The 19,643-nt window shown below is 46.9% G+C and overlaps 1 protein-coding gene across 1 annotated transcript in view; it reads left to right on the top strand.

Moving 5' to 3' along the window:
• The first annotated feature begins 10,141 nt into the window (after positions 1 to 10,141).
• KLF7 (KLF transcription factor 7) overlaps positions 10,142 to 19,643 on the top strand; it is a 56,672-nt gene continuing 47,170 nt past the window's right edge. The window contains exon 1 of the mRNA XM_084209131.1: positions 10,142 to 10,246. Coding sequence (XP_084065257.1) covers positions 10,145 to 10,246 — 102 coding nt within the window. The 5' untranslated portion in view covers positions 10,142 to 10,144. The remainder of the gene's footprint in view (positions 10,247 to 19,643) is intronic.

Below are 19,643 nucleotides of genomic sequence, written 5' to 3'. Positions count from 1 at the left end.
CACCCTGCACAGCCACAGCCCCACACTACAGACTGTGCTGTTTTGTAAATCCCTGACCAGTGGCTTTTACTAAGAAGGCCTGGCCAGAGCTCCCAGCACTGCCTCCTCGTGCTGCGGCAGCCAAGGTCTGCCTGGCTCCTGCAAAGACACACGGGGTGACCATGTGGGCTAGTCTGGGGATCACAGCTGCACTGAAACCCTCCCACAGTGCCAGCTTCTCTGGGAGCTCGGGGAATCTTCAGCCACTTTCCTGCAGCCAGCAAGAGCTGAGTCTGGGGACAAGCACCGTGTCAGCCCTAAGGATCAACTCATCATGGCAACAGCAACAGCAATGTCATTTTATTAACTGTTTACTCTGCTCTGAAGAAGGAAAGAGAAGCTGCTTCAACAAGCCTCTATTAAGGGATTTTTTTCCAAAGACCTCCTTTATTTGTACTCCTAGACTTTTCTACCAGCTCGTCTAAAGCAGGAACAAAACATGCATGACAAATACAGAGGCCATGAGCCCTGACACACACTCTGTCCAAGTCCAGTTCAAAGTGGAAATTACCGGTGGAAAACAAAGAAACCTCCATAGTTTATCAGTCCTAATCCCATTAATGCTAATAATATAGGTTACTAATAATAGCATGTAGCTCTCTTTGACACAAATCAAACTTGTACAGCTTAATGTACGGCTGAGAGATGGAGGCAGACGTAGCAGTAAAACACAAGTTGAGTCTCCAGGTCAAACCAGGCCGTGTCCTGATCATGCCACCCCTTGCTTTTCAAGTTTCACATTATTAATTTCTTGAAACACATGTTCCTACTTAAGCCAATGGGAAATTTGCCATTGACTTCAAACGGACCCAGACCGAGCTCCTGCAGCAGTTGCCCTTCTTAAGGAGAAGGGCTGTGCATCCCCAGTTTTGGCAAGGCATGAGCAATCCTGCTGGCTTATAAAATCACACTTAACACCACAAGTGCTGGGTGAAAGTTTTTTCAGGAATAGTCTGCTAACCTTTATCATGGCAACTTAATGAAAACCAGTCCTGAATTTGTGCAGAATTCAGCAAACAGGTTAATAAAAATTATTTTTAAATGTATATATTCATGCTGTAGTGACTCTGCCCAGAAAGGGTCATGGTTTCTCAGGCCACTCTCTGCAGCAGAACTACACTCTTGAAAAATGCAAGAGGGCAGAGGTTCAACCCCCACAGTTGGTCTCCCTGGGTGGCCCCTGGTGAACTGGAGGGTTGAGGAGCCAAAGAGTGGAAAGTTTGTGGCCAGTGCTTTTCCTTCTTACCCGAACAGGAGCGGGGTCTTTTGCCACCAGAGTGGTACTGACAGCAAGGGCATGGCAGCTTTCTATGTCACCCACCTAGGCCACAAAAGCCCCTGAGACACCCCTGTCAAAAACTCAGTGATGTCTTTGTGTGTTACCACAGAGAAAAAGTGATGTCAGAAGCTGGGGCAGCCACTGAGCCAGCTCACCTGCTTCCAAGAATCTGTAAGAGTTTCTGGAGAGACATGTCTCCCTCACCCTTTGCTCCTCCAAAGCTCTGTATCTGTGTCTCTCAACTCCTGGTTTTGGAAATCAGCAGGGATCCATCTGGCATGAAAGGCACCTGTCTTCTGCTTGGCAAAGCTCTGGCGGGAATGATGAGACCCAGCATCTCTATGCTTGGGCACCCACAAACCAGCTCTCAAGCCAGTGTGTTGCAGAACAAGACTCAGATTTCCTTGGCTACCACTTTATCACCTGTATAACCTCTTAATTTCTTTCCTCAGGACAAGTTCTCAGCTCAGCTTCTGCAGGCAACTTCCACTTTATAAAATTATTTCCTCCATTCTTTATCAAATAATCTCATAACATTCCCTGTGGCTTTACCAGTAGTAACAGTTACACACTGTCAGCAGGAATTGCTATGGGTACAAAGGGCAGGGATGACAAACTGCTGGCCCCCTGCTGAGCACTGTCCCTGAAGAAAGGACAGGCCAACAGAGCTTCCTCACTACCAAATCAAGTCGGGCAGCCAGGAATGTTCTCCAGCCAGAGAGAGCTCAGAGGGAATCAGGTATGATAGCCACTGTGCATTAATCTGCAATTTGAGAGGATATGGGCTTCTTTCTGGGTTCTGACAATTTATCACTTTGGACTAAGCTTTGTCTTGCTCGTGTTTAACGTGTGAACTCTTGTGTTCTGCAACCACTGCCCCAGGAATAATGGAGTGCTCTTGGAGTTACTGCCTTTTTTCCAGCAGATGGGTATCTGTCTCACACAGCAATGCAGTATTCCACAGGCTGAATCAGCATGAGATGATCTGCTAAGTGATGCTCATGCTATAGACAGAGCCATGTTCCCTCAAGGGAAATCAAAGCCAAGAAACAAAGATTGTAGTGGGAGAGAAACCCAAAGACTGACTCTCCCTCTTGAACAATATCTGTTTTCCTTTCTGCAGTTCACAATTGCCCAGCAAACAAGGACTGAGCCCCCAGGAGAGTTCAGTTGTGAGCAAATTTGTTTTACAGGTTATGTGTTGCAAAGCCTTGTTCAAAGGTCCCTCTTCAAGCAGGATGGGAGTGCAGAGAGGGAGAAGCCCTGAAGATGCAGCTGCTGTTGGGATGGGAAGAGGCTGCCCAAGGGAAAAGATGTTTCCATCTTTTTACATAACAGGAGTCCCCAGTGAGATGCTCTTTAGAGGGGGAAATGCTGTCGTAGCCAGGTGATGCTCCTGTGGCATGCCAGCAGAACCAGCAAAGCCCAACCCATAAAACAGAGCCAGCCCAACCCATAAAGCAGAGCAGAGTTCGATTGCAGCATCTTTGTGTGAATCCTGGCCACTGCTTTGCCAAGCCAGATACTTTACTCTTCATGCACCTCTGTGGGGGAGCATGACAAGCTGGCCAGCAGGTGAGCAGCATGGGCTTGCTTCCTGCATGCCAACAATTCCTCATTAATGCACACATCCACACTTGACTGTGAGAGCCACACCTTCAGCAGCTTCTCCTAGGAACAGGACTCAAGGGAAACCCCAAGAGGATGTGAAAACAGAACTGTGAGTCTTGAAGCTTCCAGCCAAAGACAGGCTTTGCTCTTAATGCATTGCATTTTCTTCCTCTGCAAAAAGTCTAGGGAGAAACCCCCAGTGATGCTGCTCTAAGCTTGTTTCCAGAGAACCTTCTTCTTCCCACAGGCCCCAAGTGCTGTGGGTGTTTTCTGCAGTGCCACAGGAGAGCTGTGCACAGCAGGCCTCCTCTTGCTGTGTATCCTACCTCTGCTGTGATTTCAGCTCTTTTTAACAGGGCTCTTGCTGCTGAAGCCAAGTCAAACCAACATTTGTCCAGAGTAATATGTGTAATGACACAAGCCAGTCCCCAGTTACCATCTACTGAACCATGCCAATGTTCTCACATAATATGGTAAGACTTCCTATAAACTACCAAAGTGTGATGTGACCCCTTCACTAAAAGGGTAGGGTACCACTCAGTGATGCAGCACACAAGTGTGTCTGCTGACAGCTGCTCAGCATCTCCCAAGGCTGCTCAGACCCCCAGCCCAGGCTGCTCTCCACTGCCCGGCAACAGCAGCCCAGAAGGGCTGCAGAGTGGACATCTCACATGGAAGTTGTAGGAGTCCAGCCTGAACTTGAGACTCAGAGGGCTTCTTTGCAGCTCATTATTATTTATTATTTGTACTGTAGAAGCACCTGAGAGATTACTAATATGATCAGAGACTGTTTATGTCAAGTGCTGAACACCAACAGAATAGCAATGATAACTGCCCTTGCCAAGAGGTTCAGAAACATACAGATCACTTTGGGCGGAAGGGAGGACTTGAAAGACAGAAGAGAGAGCTGTTAGATACAGCTGGGTTCTGAGCTCTTGGTGGGACACAAAGGAAATTGCATTTCCCACTTGTTCCACCGGGGTTGGACAGGGTGGACAGGGTTGGACAGCTTCTGCCTCTGGAAGCTTTGCCCCGCCATCATACATACACAACCACAGTGCTCTTCTTCAGCATGGCTTTGTGTCCTGGATTTGAAAACTGGGAAACAAAGACTGATCCTAATGCAAACAGCCACAGCCATAAGGTAAAAATTATTACAAGAAATACAAAAGCCCTAGAGCACGTGAACAAACCACAGCAGACGAAGACTGCTTCCCCACAGTGGAAACTCAATCCTGTTACATGCTGAGCATATTCATTGCCTTTTCAGGACAGGGGGTCAAAAAATCCACAAGAGATCTGGATGAGACCCATTCAACTATGATTTCTAAATTTCCCTTTAACAGGCTTTTTTTTTTTGTTGTGGTTTTTTTTTTTTTGTTGTTGTTGTGTTCTTTGTTTGTTTGTTTGTTTTCCTCAGCCCAGAGAACCCAGCTGGATAGTGTTTCTGCTTCAGGATGGAATGTCGTGTTTTCCCATCAAGCATTTTCTGCGTTTGGCAAGTGATCAACTTTCAAAGTCCACTGAGACTTTTGGGTGCCCTAAGCTATGATTTTGGGTTAGACCCATTCCATCTCTAATCCTGGAGAGTGCTCATTAGCTGCCCTGCAATTAAGCCCATTGTAATGTCCACAGGGCACTGATTTGAAAGAGAAGGTGCATATTTTCCAGAAGGAGGGGAGGCACAGGGACCTGCTGTGTCATACTCTCATGTCCCCTTTTGTTGCTGAAAATCTGGGGAACAGCTTGTGACTCACTGGAGACCAGGAGGCACCTCCACCCACTCATGCCCAGCACAGAGATGCCACCACCCTGCTTCAGTGTGTCCCGTCCAGGCAGAGTCAAGGGCCACTGATGGCTGCAAGCTACAGCCATGCTGTTCCCCAGCACGGAGACAGGAAGGCATCAACCTCTGTTCCCTGTGTCTGGAGCTGCACCTGCCAGGAGGAACAATGAAATACTGAACAGCCCTCCATGTCACTGAAATGTTGCTGTGCAGGCGTGGGGCCAACAGCACTGACCTTTCTCCAGGAACATCACGTCTGAAGGAGATGAGAGGTTTGGAAGGAGTGAGGTATCCAGCTGGAGGAGGAATCAGAGATTTCTGGGGCCTACAGAGACATGCTTCACTGTAGGAATGGAAGTTGTCTCCCTTTTTAGTGCTTCATGCTTTTTTGGGTTTTGTTTCTCACGAGATGTGGACATGGATACAGATGCACAAACACACTGGAGTATCGGGAAGGGACAATGCTGAACAGCAGGGTCACCTTTGAGCTCTTCCACTGGGCCTCTGACAGCTACCTGGCCATAAACCACCACCACAAACCCTCTGCTTCCCTGGTAGCAGCTTTCTGCATCCTCTTCTGGAGAGGCTGAACTGCAAATCCAAGCATGCTCCCGTGCATTTATCAGTACTTTTCCCCCTCTTTGATCTTCACAAGGCTTTACAACCAGTGGCAACCTCAACCCTACCAACCTGCAGGTACAACTTCTACCTCTCCAGGAGGGACACAGCCTGAAGAATCAACACCTCTAAACAATGCGGTCACAGGCTCTAAGCACAGCAAAGCTGTATTAGCTCAGTCTGAGAAGGAGGAGAAGAGATGCAGCTGGCAGCCTAAATGCAAATGTGATGGTAGAAGGAACTGGTAGCCTGGACACCAGGGCCAATCTGTCCCTGCAGGAGAAAGTGCTTCAGCACTTCTGTTGACTACACAGAAGGCTGTAGGGTTTACAATTGCATCATGAGCTGTGTACAGAGTAATTCAGTCCAGCTGTTGAAACATCATTGGTACCAAAGGAAGTGTATTCGTGAAATGTTTACAGTATGAATTGATATACTCCCTGATTGCTTTATGGCATCTTGTCTCTGCCCGAGCCAAAGCAAAGAAACACAAAATCAACATCTGGAAGTCACCTGCAAATCAGCCTTCTCTGGTGGGTCCCCACTAAGCATCCCTTGCCATTGCTTCTGGGGCAGTGGGGACACAAATATCACAAGGGAAAGCAATCAGAGCAACCAAAACTGTGCTTCTGTGCACACCAGTGCCTTGCAGGGACCCAGCAAAGAGCTGGGAGTGATTCTGCACTCCTTACTTGGAGAGGACAGAAAACGTCGCCAGAGGACCTATGGCAGACTGTGATAAATTCAAGCTTCTCAGAGAAAATAGTTAAGCTACCTTTCCTCTTTCTCTTGGAGAGCAGAAGGAATAGGGAAATATTTTCTTTCTTTATTTTCACTAGGACTAAGTGCTCTCATTGCCCCTTAATGTAAAAAATATAACCACTTCCCCTTTCCAGGTGCCAGAGAGCACTGGTGCTATAGCACAAACAGCCATATCACTTCCCTGCATCTTCCTGACATTTCAGCAAGTCAGAGGAACGATGAAGTCTTCTCCTTGTGCAAGTTATTTTCTTTACCTGTTATGGGACAAATCTGTGCTCTGGCTGAAATGCCTGTCCTTACTCCCTGCAGTCCAGCCTGCTCCCTCTGCCTGAATTTTTGTGTAGTCCTCCATGCCCTTGAGCCCAGCTGTGTAGCAGTGGGGAGATATGGCTCCTCCTCCACATCTGATTGCATTGCTCTCCGTGATGGGTGGCGTGGTGGGCCAGAGCAGGGAAAGTGGCGATCTGCCAGGAGAAAGGTCAGTACAGCCTGGGAAACCAGAGCTTGGCAGAAATCACCCTCTGTTACCTCTGAGTTAGCACAGGTAGATGCCACCTCCGGTGCTGGACTAACAGTTTTATACCCAGTGTACCACACATTCTTTTTTTGTCTAGGCTTTTCTGCTTCTGCCAAGTGACAACCCCATTCTGCTTTCTCGACTGACCTCCAAAGCAGAGTATCTGAGACAATAAAAATGCAATGTCTGCCTGGAAACCACCCAGGCAAGCGGCCAGATCCGTAGCCCAGCTCTTCACCTCAAGGCTCACAGCCAAAATCCTGCCCTCAGACACAATTCCTCCTGAAGCCAACCAGAGAAGCGAAGCAGCATCTGCTCATCAGATCTGGCCACCACTTACAGTGCAGCCTGGGCGCAGTCTGGGCTCTTTGCTGGTGTAGAGCAGCTGAGCTCCACAACGGAGAACAACCTCCATGAGGGTAGAAAGCTGGCAGCTCCTACAAGGCATGCTTTCAGCAGAAAGTTCAGGATAAGATAGACAGCTAGAAAGATTTTAATTGATTCAAATGAGAGCTTCTCAGTGGCAAGCAGAGGTGACTATCAAGCAGAGAGGACTCCTGGGCTGCCTGTACATCAAGCTTTGCAGTAAACCAAAGCATGAGCGCCCCATAGCTTGCACAGGCCAAGCTAGAGGGGAGCTTGGACATCAGACCACTAACATTTCTACATATTAAAATAGTAGTTATGTTAAACAAGGTCAGAAATAAAGCACCAAAATGTTTTTCAGCTATGGGAACTACTGAATTCAAAGACCAAAAAGCTTAAGACGTTTAGATACTTAAGTAGCTGAGAGCATAAACCTTCACTTGCTTTTGTCCTTTATTTCTCTGCCTAGGTCAGAAAAGCCTCTGCATATGCATTCGGCCTTGTTCTGACAAGTTGTTAAGGATAAATGCTTACAGACAGCTTTTTCTGAAACTGGTATTTCTTGTGTAACCCTCTCAGTACAGGAGTGTGTTATGACACCCAAGGGCTGCTTCTTTCCACAGATGACCACCTTTGTCAAGTTCCCTCCTCTACAGTCTTTAAAAGTTTTCCCTTCCCAAGGTGCCCCGGGAAGGTGCTGCTTTGCCAGATTGAGGCATGCTTGGAATGGGTAACGATGGTCTGCAAGACCTCTCCAGCAGTGCTCGCTGCGCTAACCTTCCCACTCATCTTCCTACTAACACACACATTTACACATTTATGGGTATATTTATGAGAAAGAGTAGTTTATTATTCATGTCCAGCCTCACACACAGCTTTTCTGCTAAGCTAAAGATGCCAGGAATGGCCCTGTTTGAGACAACCTATGGCTCCCCAGCTGAAGGCTGGGGATGGCATCGTTTTCACAAGCAGGTCACAGGAGACATTCAACTTCAAGGGAGCAGCCCCTGGACCATCCAGACCCGCAGCCTCAGGTCAGCACCTGAGCATCAGCTCCTGCAAGTCATCCTGCTGTTTCTTCAATGCAACCACAGAGTGTTTTTGTAGTGGTGAGACCATTTATTTGAGAAAATTGCCTATGTCCAGTTCTTTCCCGATTACTGCAGTTCTTCACCACGGAAGCTTAATTTCCTCTTTTCCCTCTAGATTTTGACTCCTCAGACTAGAGAGGTGCTTACTCTGCCTCAATCTTCACAGGACCTACAAGAACTTTGGATTGGTGCAGCCATTATGTGGGCTTTCTATAGAGGCTTATTCTGACGAGCCTTCTTCAAATACAGTTTTCAAAATTGTTGACACGGACCCAGCTTTGGAAAAGGCAATTTGTCTTCATTGCCAAGAAAGAAAACATACCATGAACTAATCAGCACTGATGAATGCCACGGCCTCATGCTTTTACATCAGTCTGACTGGGATGGCTGGGAAAAGATGTGTCTGTGCTAGTGGCATCGCACCAATTAATACCAGCCGAGGACTGGCCCCAGCACGCTCATCCAGGTGCAAAGGGGAGAGAAAAGCGAGAAGAGGTATCTTAGTCATGGCAAGGCAAGTGTGATGCAACTGCTGCACAAAGAGATAGTTTAGCAACTCCTGGCAGCACGTGCTTGCCCTGGTATCCAGTCCAACTTACAGTGCTGACAGCCACCATCAAAGGACACCAAGGGACCTTCATCCTGCAGCCTGGTGGCCCTGGCAATGCAACTGATGGCACTACAGGGCCCTCTGAATTTGAGAGCAACAAAGCGAACATATTTCTTCTATTACTGAAAGCCCCTCCCCACCCCCACCATTTTCAAACAAGCACTCAGTTCTGCAATCCTTCCAAAAGCAGAAATGCAACTGTGCCCGGTGCCAGAGGGATTTTGGGGAAGCTGTCCACCACACTAACCATTTAAGGTCAAACAGCTCATTAGGCAACCCAGGCTAGCACTCGGAGAGGGCTCAGCTCACATCTGAGCCTGATTAAATGCCATGATAGATGCCTTCGTAAGCGCACATGCATTTCTGGGGATGGCCTGGCTGGATCAGCAGAGGCCGGGCTCCTGCGGTCTGCCCACACATGCACCGAGCACGCGCTCCTGAGGCCGGCGGCTCTCGCTCGGGGTGTATTCCCACTCCTATTCCTTCCAACACCCTCATAAGCCACGCATCTTTCCGCGGCCATCTACTACTGTTCCGGCCATCCTGAGCCCCAGGAACTCGAGCATTACAGGCTGGGGAGAGGCAAAGGGGAGCAGACGGTGCGGGAAAGACGAGGTGGGGTGGGGTGTCCGGCAGGCACCGCCTGCGGCGCAGTCTCAGGCCGGGCCGCGGCTCGCCCGGTGCCCACGGCGGAGCACTAACACCCGCGACACCCCTCAGCGCGCCGCGCTCTGCCACCACCACGCGCCTCGCCGCCCTCTTATATAGCGCCCTAAAAATAGCTCGCCGCGCGCCGCCTCGCGAGCCTCGGGGAAGAGGCGGGAGCAGCGCTCCCGGCCAATCGCCGTCGGCGCCGGGGCTCCGGCCCCGCCCCCCGCTCCCCTCGCGGCTTCGCCATTGGGCCACAGCGTCTTCAGCCGCGCGGCGGGCCCGCCCCTCCCGCCCCGCCGTTTACCCTACATGGCCACGCGCTGCCTGAGTGGGGCCGCGCGGCTGCGCGCGCGGGGGGGCCGGGCCGGGCTTTCTGAGGGAGGGTGAGAGGGAAGCGGGGAGGGAAGCGGCGTGAGGGGGGGCGGGATGTGGGATGTGGTGTCCCGAAAATAAAGAGGGGAGGGGGCGGCGGGGAAGGCGGTCGCGAACGCGCATGGCCGCGGCGCGGGGCTGCGCGGAGCGCGGCGGGGACGTGCCCCGGTGCGGCGGCCGCGGGGTGCTCGGTGCGCGCCGGCGCCGCTCGTCCTCCTCGGCCCGGCCCCCGAACCTCGCCGTCCCTCCGCGCTGATCCTCTTTCTCTCTCTCTCTCTCTTTTTTTAAAGTGTGACTGAAACAAAACAAAGCCAAAGGGACGCTGGATCTATCATTGGTTGATTTTCCTCCTCCTTTTTTTTTTTATGACCAAAAACAACCCCCCACCCGAGCAAACAAACACACACAAAAGCAGAAAGAAAGGGTCTTGCTCAGCAGCAGCATGGATGTCTTGGCTAGTTATAGTATATTCCAGGAACTCCAGCTTGTCCACGACACCGGCTACTTCTCAGCTTTGCCATCCTTGGAGGAAAACTGGCAGCAGGTGAATCATTTAAATTACTCCTGTAAATCTCTTAAGCGCAGACAGTCGATGCATTGAGGCTGCATTTCTGACTTTATTTTATTTTTGTTATTTAATTCAGGGTTGGGTGTTTTTTTGGTGGTTCCTTTTTTTTCTTTTTTTTTTTTCTTTTTTTTGCCGCGTGGGTAGACCTTTGAAATCTCTGTATCTTTTACCGTGACAAACTGAGCAGTCCATTCAAATCTGTCTGCCTTCAGTCCTTTCTGAGCACACCCGACAGTACCTGAGATCCGGTGGCATTCTTTAGGATTTTGTTTTTTATGATGACTACTAGTTATTTTATTTTTGAGCTTAGATATTTTTTATTTTGCTTTGTTTTGTTCTTTTAAACAAGCCTACCCACTTCTAGCCAGTGCTGACAACTGGCAGCTGGTGGAAATGGAATAGATCATTCTTATTTTCAGGTAATTAGTGTATGTCAATAAAAATCGTAGTTTAAGTCGGAGGTGGAGGGTGGGCAGGTGTGTGGAAGCACTAGCAAAAGCTTTAAGGCTAAGTTCAGTAACTAGGAATGTGACTTATTTTTCTTTTTTTTTTTTTTCCCTTTTTTTTCCTTGGAAGATGAGTAGAAATGCACACTTTTTGCTGTATTGAAACAATGACGCCTTAGGCTGGTTCCAGTAAACCAGTGTGTTTTGAGGCACTGTAGGGTTAATATGCAGACAGAATAAAGAGAAAGATGGAAATCAGTTCTTATGAATGCATTAAAATGATGACTGGCAGCATGAATACAAGTAAGACCAAGGGGAAGAGTAGGTTACAGAGAAGAGCTGTATAAAATACACGATGCACCCAGTTGTTAACTGTAAATAGTTATCAGCTGGGATATTGAGAGAAAAGGAAAGACAGCATTTCTATTTACGACCAAATGTTGTGAGGTAGTCCTGTTTCTTGATGTGATTTTCTGGCAGAGGTGATCCACCAGGTGAAATTCTGGAAACTGGTGTCTCTTTAAAAGAAAAAAAACATCTGCTGGTGGGTAGAAATAGTGGAGTGTGGCTGGGATGACATGTGGTGCTATTGCAGCGCACGGACCCGTGGCACTATCGGTGTGAGAATAATGAGCCACAGGATCTCATCTTGCCAGCCTTCACCTGAGTCTTGGCTAGTGTAAGGGTAGCCTGTCAGTTTTGGGATGTTCATTTAATTTTTCCGTAGAAGTGTGTATGGGTAGAAGGGTGGATGGCAGAGCTGCTGGGGAGTACTCAGGCTGTAGCATTGTCAGCCAGCTGGATGGGGGCTGGATCTTCAAAGCTTTACCCATAGTAAAATCATTTTGGCTTCAGCTTTGTATGTGTATGCACACAAAGCAGAGGTTCATTATCAGCTACAGGGTGAACACATTCAGGGTTTATTTTGCAAAATGACCGAACCAACTTTGCTTTATCCTCCAAGGGGGAGGGGATGCTTTTTGTTATTAATATTCAGCGCACACATGATGGTCACATCTGTTTTCCTTTTATATTTTTAACATGCTAATTAAACTGAAGAGGTTAATATAATTTAATTAAAAAATATTTCATAGGATCGTTGTTGGATCTGTTGCATATTACTAACAGTCCAAAGCGACGTAGTGTGTTGACATAGCCAGCGTGCTTCAGGCAGTGCTGCGAGTGATACTCTGTCTCCTTCTGCCTTCTTTTATGTGTGGAAGAGCAGCAGTTTGTTTTATACAGTAGCATGTACCTACCCAATCCCACTGTTACCATTGCAGAATTTAAAGTCATGCTCCTGGTTAAACCCCACTGATTCTGCACGTATGTTAAAAAGAGAAGCTGAAAATAATTTGCTGCGTTTTCCCTCATTTCCTCTGAAATCCTGCAGCCAGTGCCCAATGTTTCGTAATGCATCCTGTATTTACGGTTTGTTCCCCTGTTGCTGCCTGGACTCTCGTTGCAAACAACAGGCAGCAAAACTGATGTGTCAGTGGTGGGAGCAGCTGAAGCTGGCTGTGCAGACACTGTGCTGTTACACAAGCTTGGCAGACCCACTGACACAGAGACCCCAATTTAATTCTTCTGAATCATTTGCACTGTAATCAAGTATTGGGGATTTACTTATTTTAGGCAAACTGTAGCAACTTTGAGACAAAGAATGTATGTGTTTCTAAAGTATCCTTTAAAACTAAAGGCTATAGTTGATTCTCCGGGGAAGAGAGCTGACAGGGTAGTGACTGATTCCTGTGGGATGTGTCAGAAGTGAGAAATAGCAGCTTTAATTTTGAGTAAAAACACTTGAACAAGTCCTGCCTCTGCTCCAGTGGTGCTACAGAGGCTCCAGGGCAGTGCTTCTCCCGGCAGCAGAGCAGTGCCCCAGGAGATTACTTCAGTCTCTTAAAAACGCACGGGTTGAGGGGGAAAATAGATGTGTGGGTTAAGAGCAAGCTTCTTTATCACATTGTGAGCTCCAGTTTTGTGATTAGCAGCTACTAGTGTGTGATGTGCAGAAGTTAGTCAGTGCCAGGTCCTGCTCTGCCAAACGATGCTTACTGTGATACCATGAAAGATGCACCTGCCCCACTGAAAATCAGAGCATGCCTTGGGGTGAAAGCATTGACACAGTCCTGTCTTCCCTTTCTCCTAAGCCTGGAAAACAATCTGATAGCTGCTGGCTGAGGAATATACAGCTGGCCCAGTTGCTCGTATTTCAGATTGTGAAACACCCATTACTCACAGAGGGCACTGACAGCACAGGCAGGTTGGTAAATGCTTGCACACAGTCAGCTGATCTTCCGTTTTCCCTTCCTACTGCTAGAGGAGCGTGAGCAAGTTTGGTATCTGTGCTTTTGACAATTAGAGTTGAAGTTGAATGAGTGCAGCCCAGCAATATGTACAAAACAAACAGATTTTGTGTAGGAACAAATTGTCTCCTTTTGTGTAGGTTTCTGTTTTAGAAGGCAAAAATGCAAACAAAGAAACCCTTATTCCACCCTGGACATAGTTTGCATTGTGGAAGTAGAAATACCTGAAGTGGAAGCTGGAAATGAACCTGTGATGCATTTGATGTTTTTTAAAAACACATTTTGGGAAGGGAGAGCTTGATTTTTAGGCAACAAAAGCTGAGCTCCTCTCTGAGCTTTGGGTGTACTCCTTCAGGCAAAACACTTTTGAGGTGAGGAGGATTTTTCATGAAGTGGGGATGTCAGAATCTAACAAGTAATCAATAGTACAATTTCATCAGGAGAGAGAACTTTGTTTAGCTTTTCCAGCAGTGTTGAGCCTCCATGGCACTGAGGAGGGATTAAAGGAAGAGGTGGGCTGTGTGCCTTGGGAAATGAATCGTTTGCTCTAAGTCAGCTGGCTGGTACCTCGTGTTTCTGCCTGGTGCTTCGTCCTGACTCTGACTGAACCGTCCTAGTTCTCTCTGTCCCTGTGAGCTGACTCTGCAGTTCAGGACCAAGGTGGGGGGAGATTTCAGCACCTGCATGGCTGCTGTGCTGCTGCAGGAGGACCTCTGGCCACATATGCCATTGCTCTGGGATGGCTGTCTCATGTGGCATCCCTGAGATTGGAACCAGACTGCTGGCAGTGACAGCATGAGGCTGAAGAGCACCTCATTACTCTGCAGAGGAAGGAAGTGGGTAGGAGGCTGTTTTTGGGGAAGATAACTCTGAGGAACATAGCCTGTGCAGCTGCACATGGTCCCATTTTTGTGTGCCACGCTGCAGAGAGGGGGAGAGTGGGGCTGAGAATTTGGAAGGGGTGGACATGGGGCTTCCCTCTGTTCTTACTGCTGGGCCTTCACAATGTCATTTAGGGGATCATTGAAAGATGAGGGTGCAGAAGGCATCTTTTGTAATCAGATATGCCTCTTCCTAGGGGTGACATTTTAGACATCCCTATTGTCCTTCTCCATAGGCCCCTTGGTGGACTCAGAACTCACTGTACTATTGTGAAACAGGGGTCTGATCAGGACATTTTGGGGCTGTCTTCATATTCATGGGGAGCATAGGGCAGTGTCTAGCATGACAGTTCCCATAATGCCGGAATATAGGAGCACAAAGAGCAGGTGGATGCACAGAGTCATCCTGTGCAGCTGATGCAGCTGTATAAAAGCAGCAGGGCTTAGGTGCCAAACCCTGGTTTATTCTGGAGGAGATAGCCTTTCCCACGTGTCAGCAGGCAGCACAGGTCTAATTGGCTGGCAGAAGTGGAAATGGCATTATATTGTTTGCTGGTAACCATTGCCTGATAGCATTTCCTTTTGCCTTGGCTGACCCAGCTGCTCTCAGCTGCAGCAAACAATGATCCTTTCAAGAAAGATGAACATTTCCTGTAAAGCATAGGATTGAGGAAGCCTTTGTTTTTTTGTTGATCCTTTCATATAGCCTTCTTTGCCTGTTTTTAATCAATTCTTCAAGCCTCAGTTTCCCTCTTTCTGAAGTGACTGACAACAGCAGTGCTAAGGCCCAATGGTTTTTGTGGAGCTCAGAAGGCTGAGTTTTGACTCATCCTGGAAGAGGGCTTTGAGATCCCTGTGCTGTGTGAGAGCAGAGTATCCCAGGGTGACTAATCTAGTAGAATTCTTATATCTTAATGCTGACTTTTGCTTGGCAGACGGGGTCATTTTCAGGCCTATAGGAAAAATTTCCACTCCTACTGGAAAGGAATAAATCACACTGAAGAACATTCCTGCCTCCCCATCGTCTCCATTGTTCTAGTTTAATGGCATAGTTGGCCACTACATAAACTAAGCCATCTCTTTTAATATTGCTATTTCATCTTGGTTCCAGTCACAGTGTAACACATTTCTTAAGTGCTTATAGTACATCATGCCTCTTGGGAGTAACTTTCAGAAATGGTTGACTTCCAAGAACAGCCACATGTGTAATGCAGTGTATTTCAGACTCTGAACGCTGCTCCATTTATACCTGCAGTCCCTCTGCTTGCTCCATGTGCTGAAAGCATGCTTCTGTCACCTTACAGAAAGAGATGGACAAAGAGAGGAAAGACAAACTTGAAACTGCTGTCTCTGTTGTTACATGATTTCTTAATTATGGAATCTATTGTTAAAAGTGATTATTTTTTGGCATTCTGAAAGCATAGGGTCCTGCAATCCACGTTACAGGTCTTAAAATAGCAGATTATGTGAATGACTTGTATCAAGTGATTTTGAAATGGGGTAAATACCTTTAAGCAATGCACAATCATAATGTGGGTACTCAGCTAGAAAATATTTTTTCTTACTTGTTTGGGATGCTTAAATCTATCCTTCTCCAAGCCTGTACATTTCTGTATGTCCTACTGAATAGGCAGTGCATAAATTAGAATAGGCTACATGAAAATCATGATACGTAGCTAGTCTGCAGTGTGGTGCTTCCATGTAGAAATGGCAGAAGGTTTTCTGTTCCAGATAGTAATTTCATACTTAAACTTTCCAGGGTTGAGGCAAATGGTATCTTCTGAATATTGCAGGGGGACTTTTTGAGCCTTTGTCAAATGATTCTCTACTGAGAAACATCCAGTGTGTTGTTTCTCCATTCTGAGTTCGGAAACATTATCAGGAAGCAAGAATGGAAGCTGCTTCTCTTTGATTGTAGCTGCATGTGAACGACCTTGATTGCAGTTGTCTTAATGAAACAAAGGGATTTTGCTCACTGACTGAGCAATACTGCTGTTTAGTACATTAGGCAGTGGGTTAGTAGTACACCTTATCTCCTATCAAGTTTGTCACATTTTGCAGAAGGAAGAAAAATTGTAAACTTTTGATCATCATGCTCAAAACCTCACTAAAAGCTACACCCAGGCATTGGTAATTGATGGTGGTTTTCTTTTTTGATGCGAAACCTGAATTTTTGGAGAGTCAATAAAGGTGTTTTCAAGAGTAGTCTTGAGTTCCTCTTTCTGCTTCCCTGGACTCTCAAATGCCTCCTGTCCATTCCCTACATTTACAATGTCCCCATAGTTTCCAAACTCCTGGCAGTGCTCAGGATCTGGGAGTGCCATTTTTGTGGCGTCTTTTAGACTGACATTGCAGGAATCACTCACTGGAATTACTGAATTTCTTCTCCCCACCTGTCCTTTTTGTACTATGGGTGCTTCTGCCCTGGTCAGAATTAGCGTGGATTCACTCAAACTGCAGAGGCCAGTGGATTCTGTAGCAAGCAAAACAAACCTGCCAGGAAAGGGGCTTCCTCCCAACATTGCCACTGTGAGTTAAAAAATCATGCCTGGTTCCCAAGACACTGAGATGGTCTTTAAAGTCACAGACCTTTTATTTTTTAATTTGATATTCTTTATACTTTCTTTGCATTTGAGCCACTGACGATTTGTTTTGTTGTCTTTTGTTATTAAAAAAAAGAATCCCAAACAACCTGGGATTTCTGACTCTTACTTGATTCCAGCAGCATTGAGAAAATGAAAGTAAGTGGCATTTACAGGTGTGTACATGAGAAAAAGCTTTGGTCACCAGCTGTGTTTACCATTCCTGGTCTGGCAGCAGCTGGTGAGGAAGACTGCTTGTCTGCTCAGTTTGTTAGGCTGCCTGTGAGAGTAAGCTGCCTCTGAGTTTATGTTTCAGCCTTTATGCTCAAAGATATCTAGACATCTTGGATTTAATCAGGACACCAAACCTTTGCTTCTCAGTTCTTCAGTTACAAGATGCGTTGGCAGCTCTTGTGTTCTGATCTGCTGCTCTGGAGACTCCTGTTCTGGGTTTGTGGTGCTTAGGCGCAGTGGCTGGGGCAGGAGAGGGTTGTGTGAGGCCATGGGGATGTGGGCTCCAGCCCCTCTGGAGCTGTGGGCTCAGCTCCTGCCACACCAGCCGCCAGGACAGCTCCTGTGCAGAGAAGCCATCGGTGGGCGTTGCCTCTATGAAAAAATCAAAAGAAGATTCTGAAAGGTAAGCTTACATGCCCCTTCCCAGAGGTCTGGGTTGTCTTTGTGACGACCTGTGTGTGGCGCTGATTTGACCCTTCTCAAGGCTTTAGTAGGGATTGGAGTTGAGTGTAGGATGGTTGGGCAGAAGGCATTTAATTTCTTTTTCTTGAAAAGGTTTAATATATCAACTCTGATTTATTAAGCTTCTCTGATGCTGTTAATCCTTTTGAAGTAGGTACCCATCCACTCCCTGTTCTTGCATGTGAAGGATCCTTTCCAATACAAAGCATTTCCACTCAATGCAACCGTGTATTCATTACATGTGTTACTTTTTGGAGAGGTGTGTAGTGTACTGCACAGTACACACCAAAGAGTCCCAGCCGTTTACATAGGGATGTTTACATCAGTTATGCTTGCTGAAGGCCCACCAACCATACTTAAATAAGTGTCACACTGGTTTTGATCATGATGCTTACAGGCAGTGTGTCACATGTCCTAATCTTGTTATTTCCCAGCATTGTGGATGGATCTGAGTGCAAAGCTGGAGTTTAAATCATACATAGGGTCAACAGCTCATATTCTGCAAGGGATAAAGAAGTAGACAGTGACACAGGCAAGCTTGGGAGACAGGGTGATTTGTGGAAAAGGATGCAAAGGAGAAGGACACTGGCATGTGAGAGGCTCTTCTGAGACATTCCAATTAGAGTCTTGATTTACAAATCCTGCCCTTTAAACCTGTAGCCTCAGAAAGTCAGTTTTAAAGGGATGCTGGCATAGGGTTGATGTTTGACCATAAAGGACCTTTGTAAGGTAGCATATTTTGACAGAAACTGCAATCAATGGAAGTATCTCCACCTAGATAATCCAAAAAGACCTGCAAAGAGGGTTTGTGTTTTTTGGACAGGATCATCTGGCCCACCTTCTGCCTTTGTCACTGCGACCTTCTTCTGGTACCACTGAAGTGACTGGGAATCACAGTGAAAATAAATGTTTATTTAGATTGTGCAGTGAGGAAAAAAGCATGTGTCAGGACAAGTAAATTAGATTTAAGAAATGCTTTCACTACTAATAGGCTACTATGGTGTTAGGCATTTGGTTTTAATCCTGACTCTTGAGTGGGCAAAGTCCACTTCCATACATAAGGAAAGTTCTTGGGTTTTGAACATTTGAAGTTTCTGCCGACTTGCCTTGCTCCAGCCCAGGAGGGGAATCAGCATTGTGCTGAATTGCTTTGTGCTGGTGGGGGTGAAGTACGGACTGCCTTTAATCGCCTGCCTTTGTTTTCCACCAGGGCTGGATGGAAAACAAAGGTTCTAGTGATCAAAGGCCACTGTGAAAATTGTTCTTTGGGTGGCAGAGTAGAAGGGGGTGAGAGGTGCTCCTGTCTGCTTGCTTTTTACACCCAAAACACACATCACAGCACTTAGGTGTGAGACCCAGATTTGAGTCACTGCGTGGCTGGATTCAAGTCTGCCCTGACAGATTACATGTTGGATGTGTGACATTTCGGTGGATAACCTGTTGACTCCAAAATAAATATATATTCCAATAAAATATTGGGCAAAAATGTATTTCTTTTCTGAGAACATTTGGTAGAAATATTTCAATGAGTTGCACTTACTAGAATTTCCTGAGGGCCTGGCACTTTTCAGTGCGAGAGACTTAGTTTGGGTGACATCTTCCACTTTGTTGTCAATTTTAGCTTTTCATTTCAGGTCTTGCATCTCTAAAAGTTGATTAATTTTTCCCAGCTATTAGCAATTTGGTTAGTCAAAAGTATGCAGACTCGTCATCCTGTGACTGTTGCATCTTTGGAGAACTGCATCCACAGCATTATGCGATGCTGTGAGCAGTGTCTGGATACTTCTGGTCTCTTACCTGGGTGTGTGCTCTCCCTTCCTCAGGGCAAGGCGTGGCAAGGCCTGTTGATAGACAAGATGCACAAAAGCAGTGCAGTGACAGTGTTCCTTGTCTCCTGGCAGCTGCTGGTCTCTCCTCTCTCCTTTGCTCAGCTGCTGCCTGTGAGGTGCTGTGCTAGTTTGGAGTCAGTGCAGTTGCCCTGCCGTGGCACTTCTGGCTTACTGCTGGATTCTGGATTGGAGGTGCCCCGCATCCCTGGGTGCAGGGTGGGCTGAGTGGCTCAGGGGCTTTGTTCTTTTCCTGTGCAGTGGTTTGAAGTGTGCCAGGCCTGCAGAGCTTGCTGCCTGCTCTGAGCTGGTGAAAAGTACTAAATAATTCTTGTTGGGTTTTTTTTTTTCCTTTTCTTTCTTTTGGCCTTCCCTGTCAGCCTGGAAAATTTGTGCTGCTTTGAAGAAAACATTTCACTCATCTGCAACCTACTACAGCTGCTGTGTGAGTAATTAAGTATGGAAAGAAGGAAGGCAGAGGGGAGAAGGAAGATGGGATCTAGTATTTCATATGGAAAGCATCAGGCCAGAAGTGGCTTTGTTTCTGACACGTGGACGGTGGAGAGGCTGCATTTGCACAGTGGAAAATCAGTGCTAGTGGAAAAAGCCTCCCTCATTAGTGTTTAGATCAGA

The sequence above is a fragment of the Fringilla coelebs genome (assembly GCF_963513975.1).
Source record: "Fringilla coelebs genome assembly, chromosome: 7".
NCBI lineage: Eukaryota > Metazoa > Chordata > Aves > Passeriformes > Fringillidae > Fringilla > Fringilla coelebs.
The sequence above is the reverse complement of the archived record's forward strand: the minus strand, read 5'-3'. Positions and strand labels throughout refer to the sequence as shown.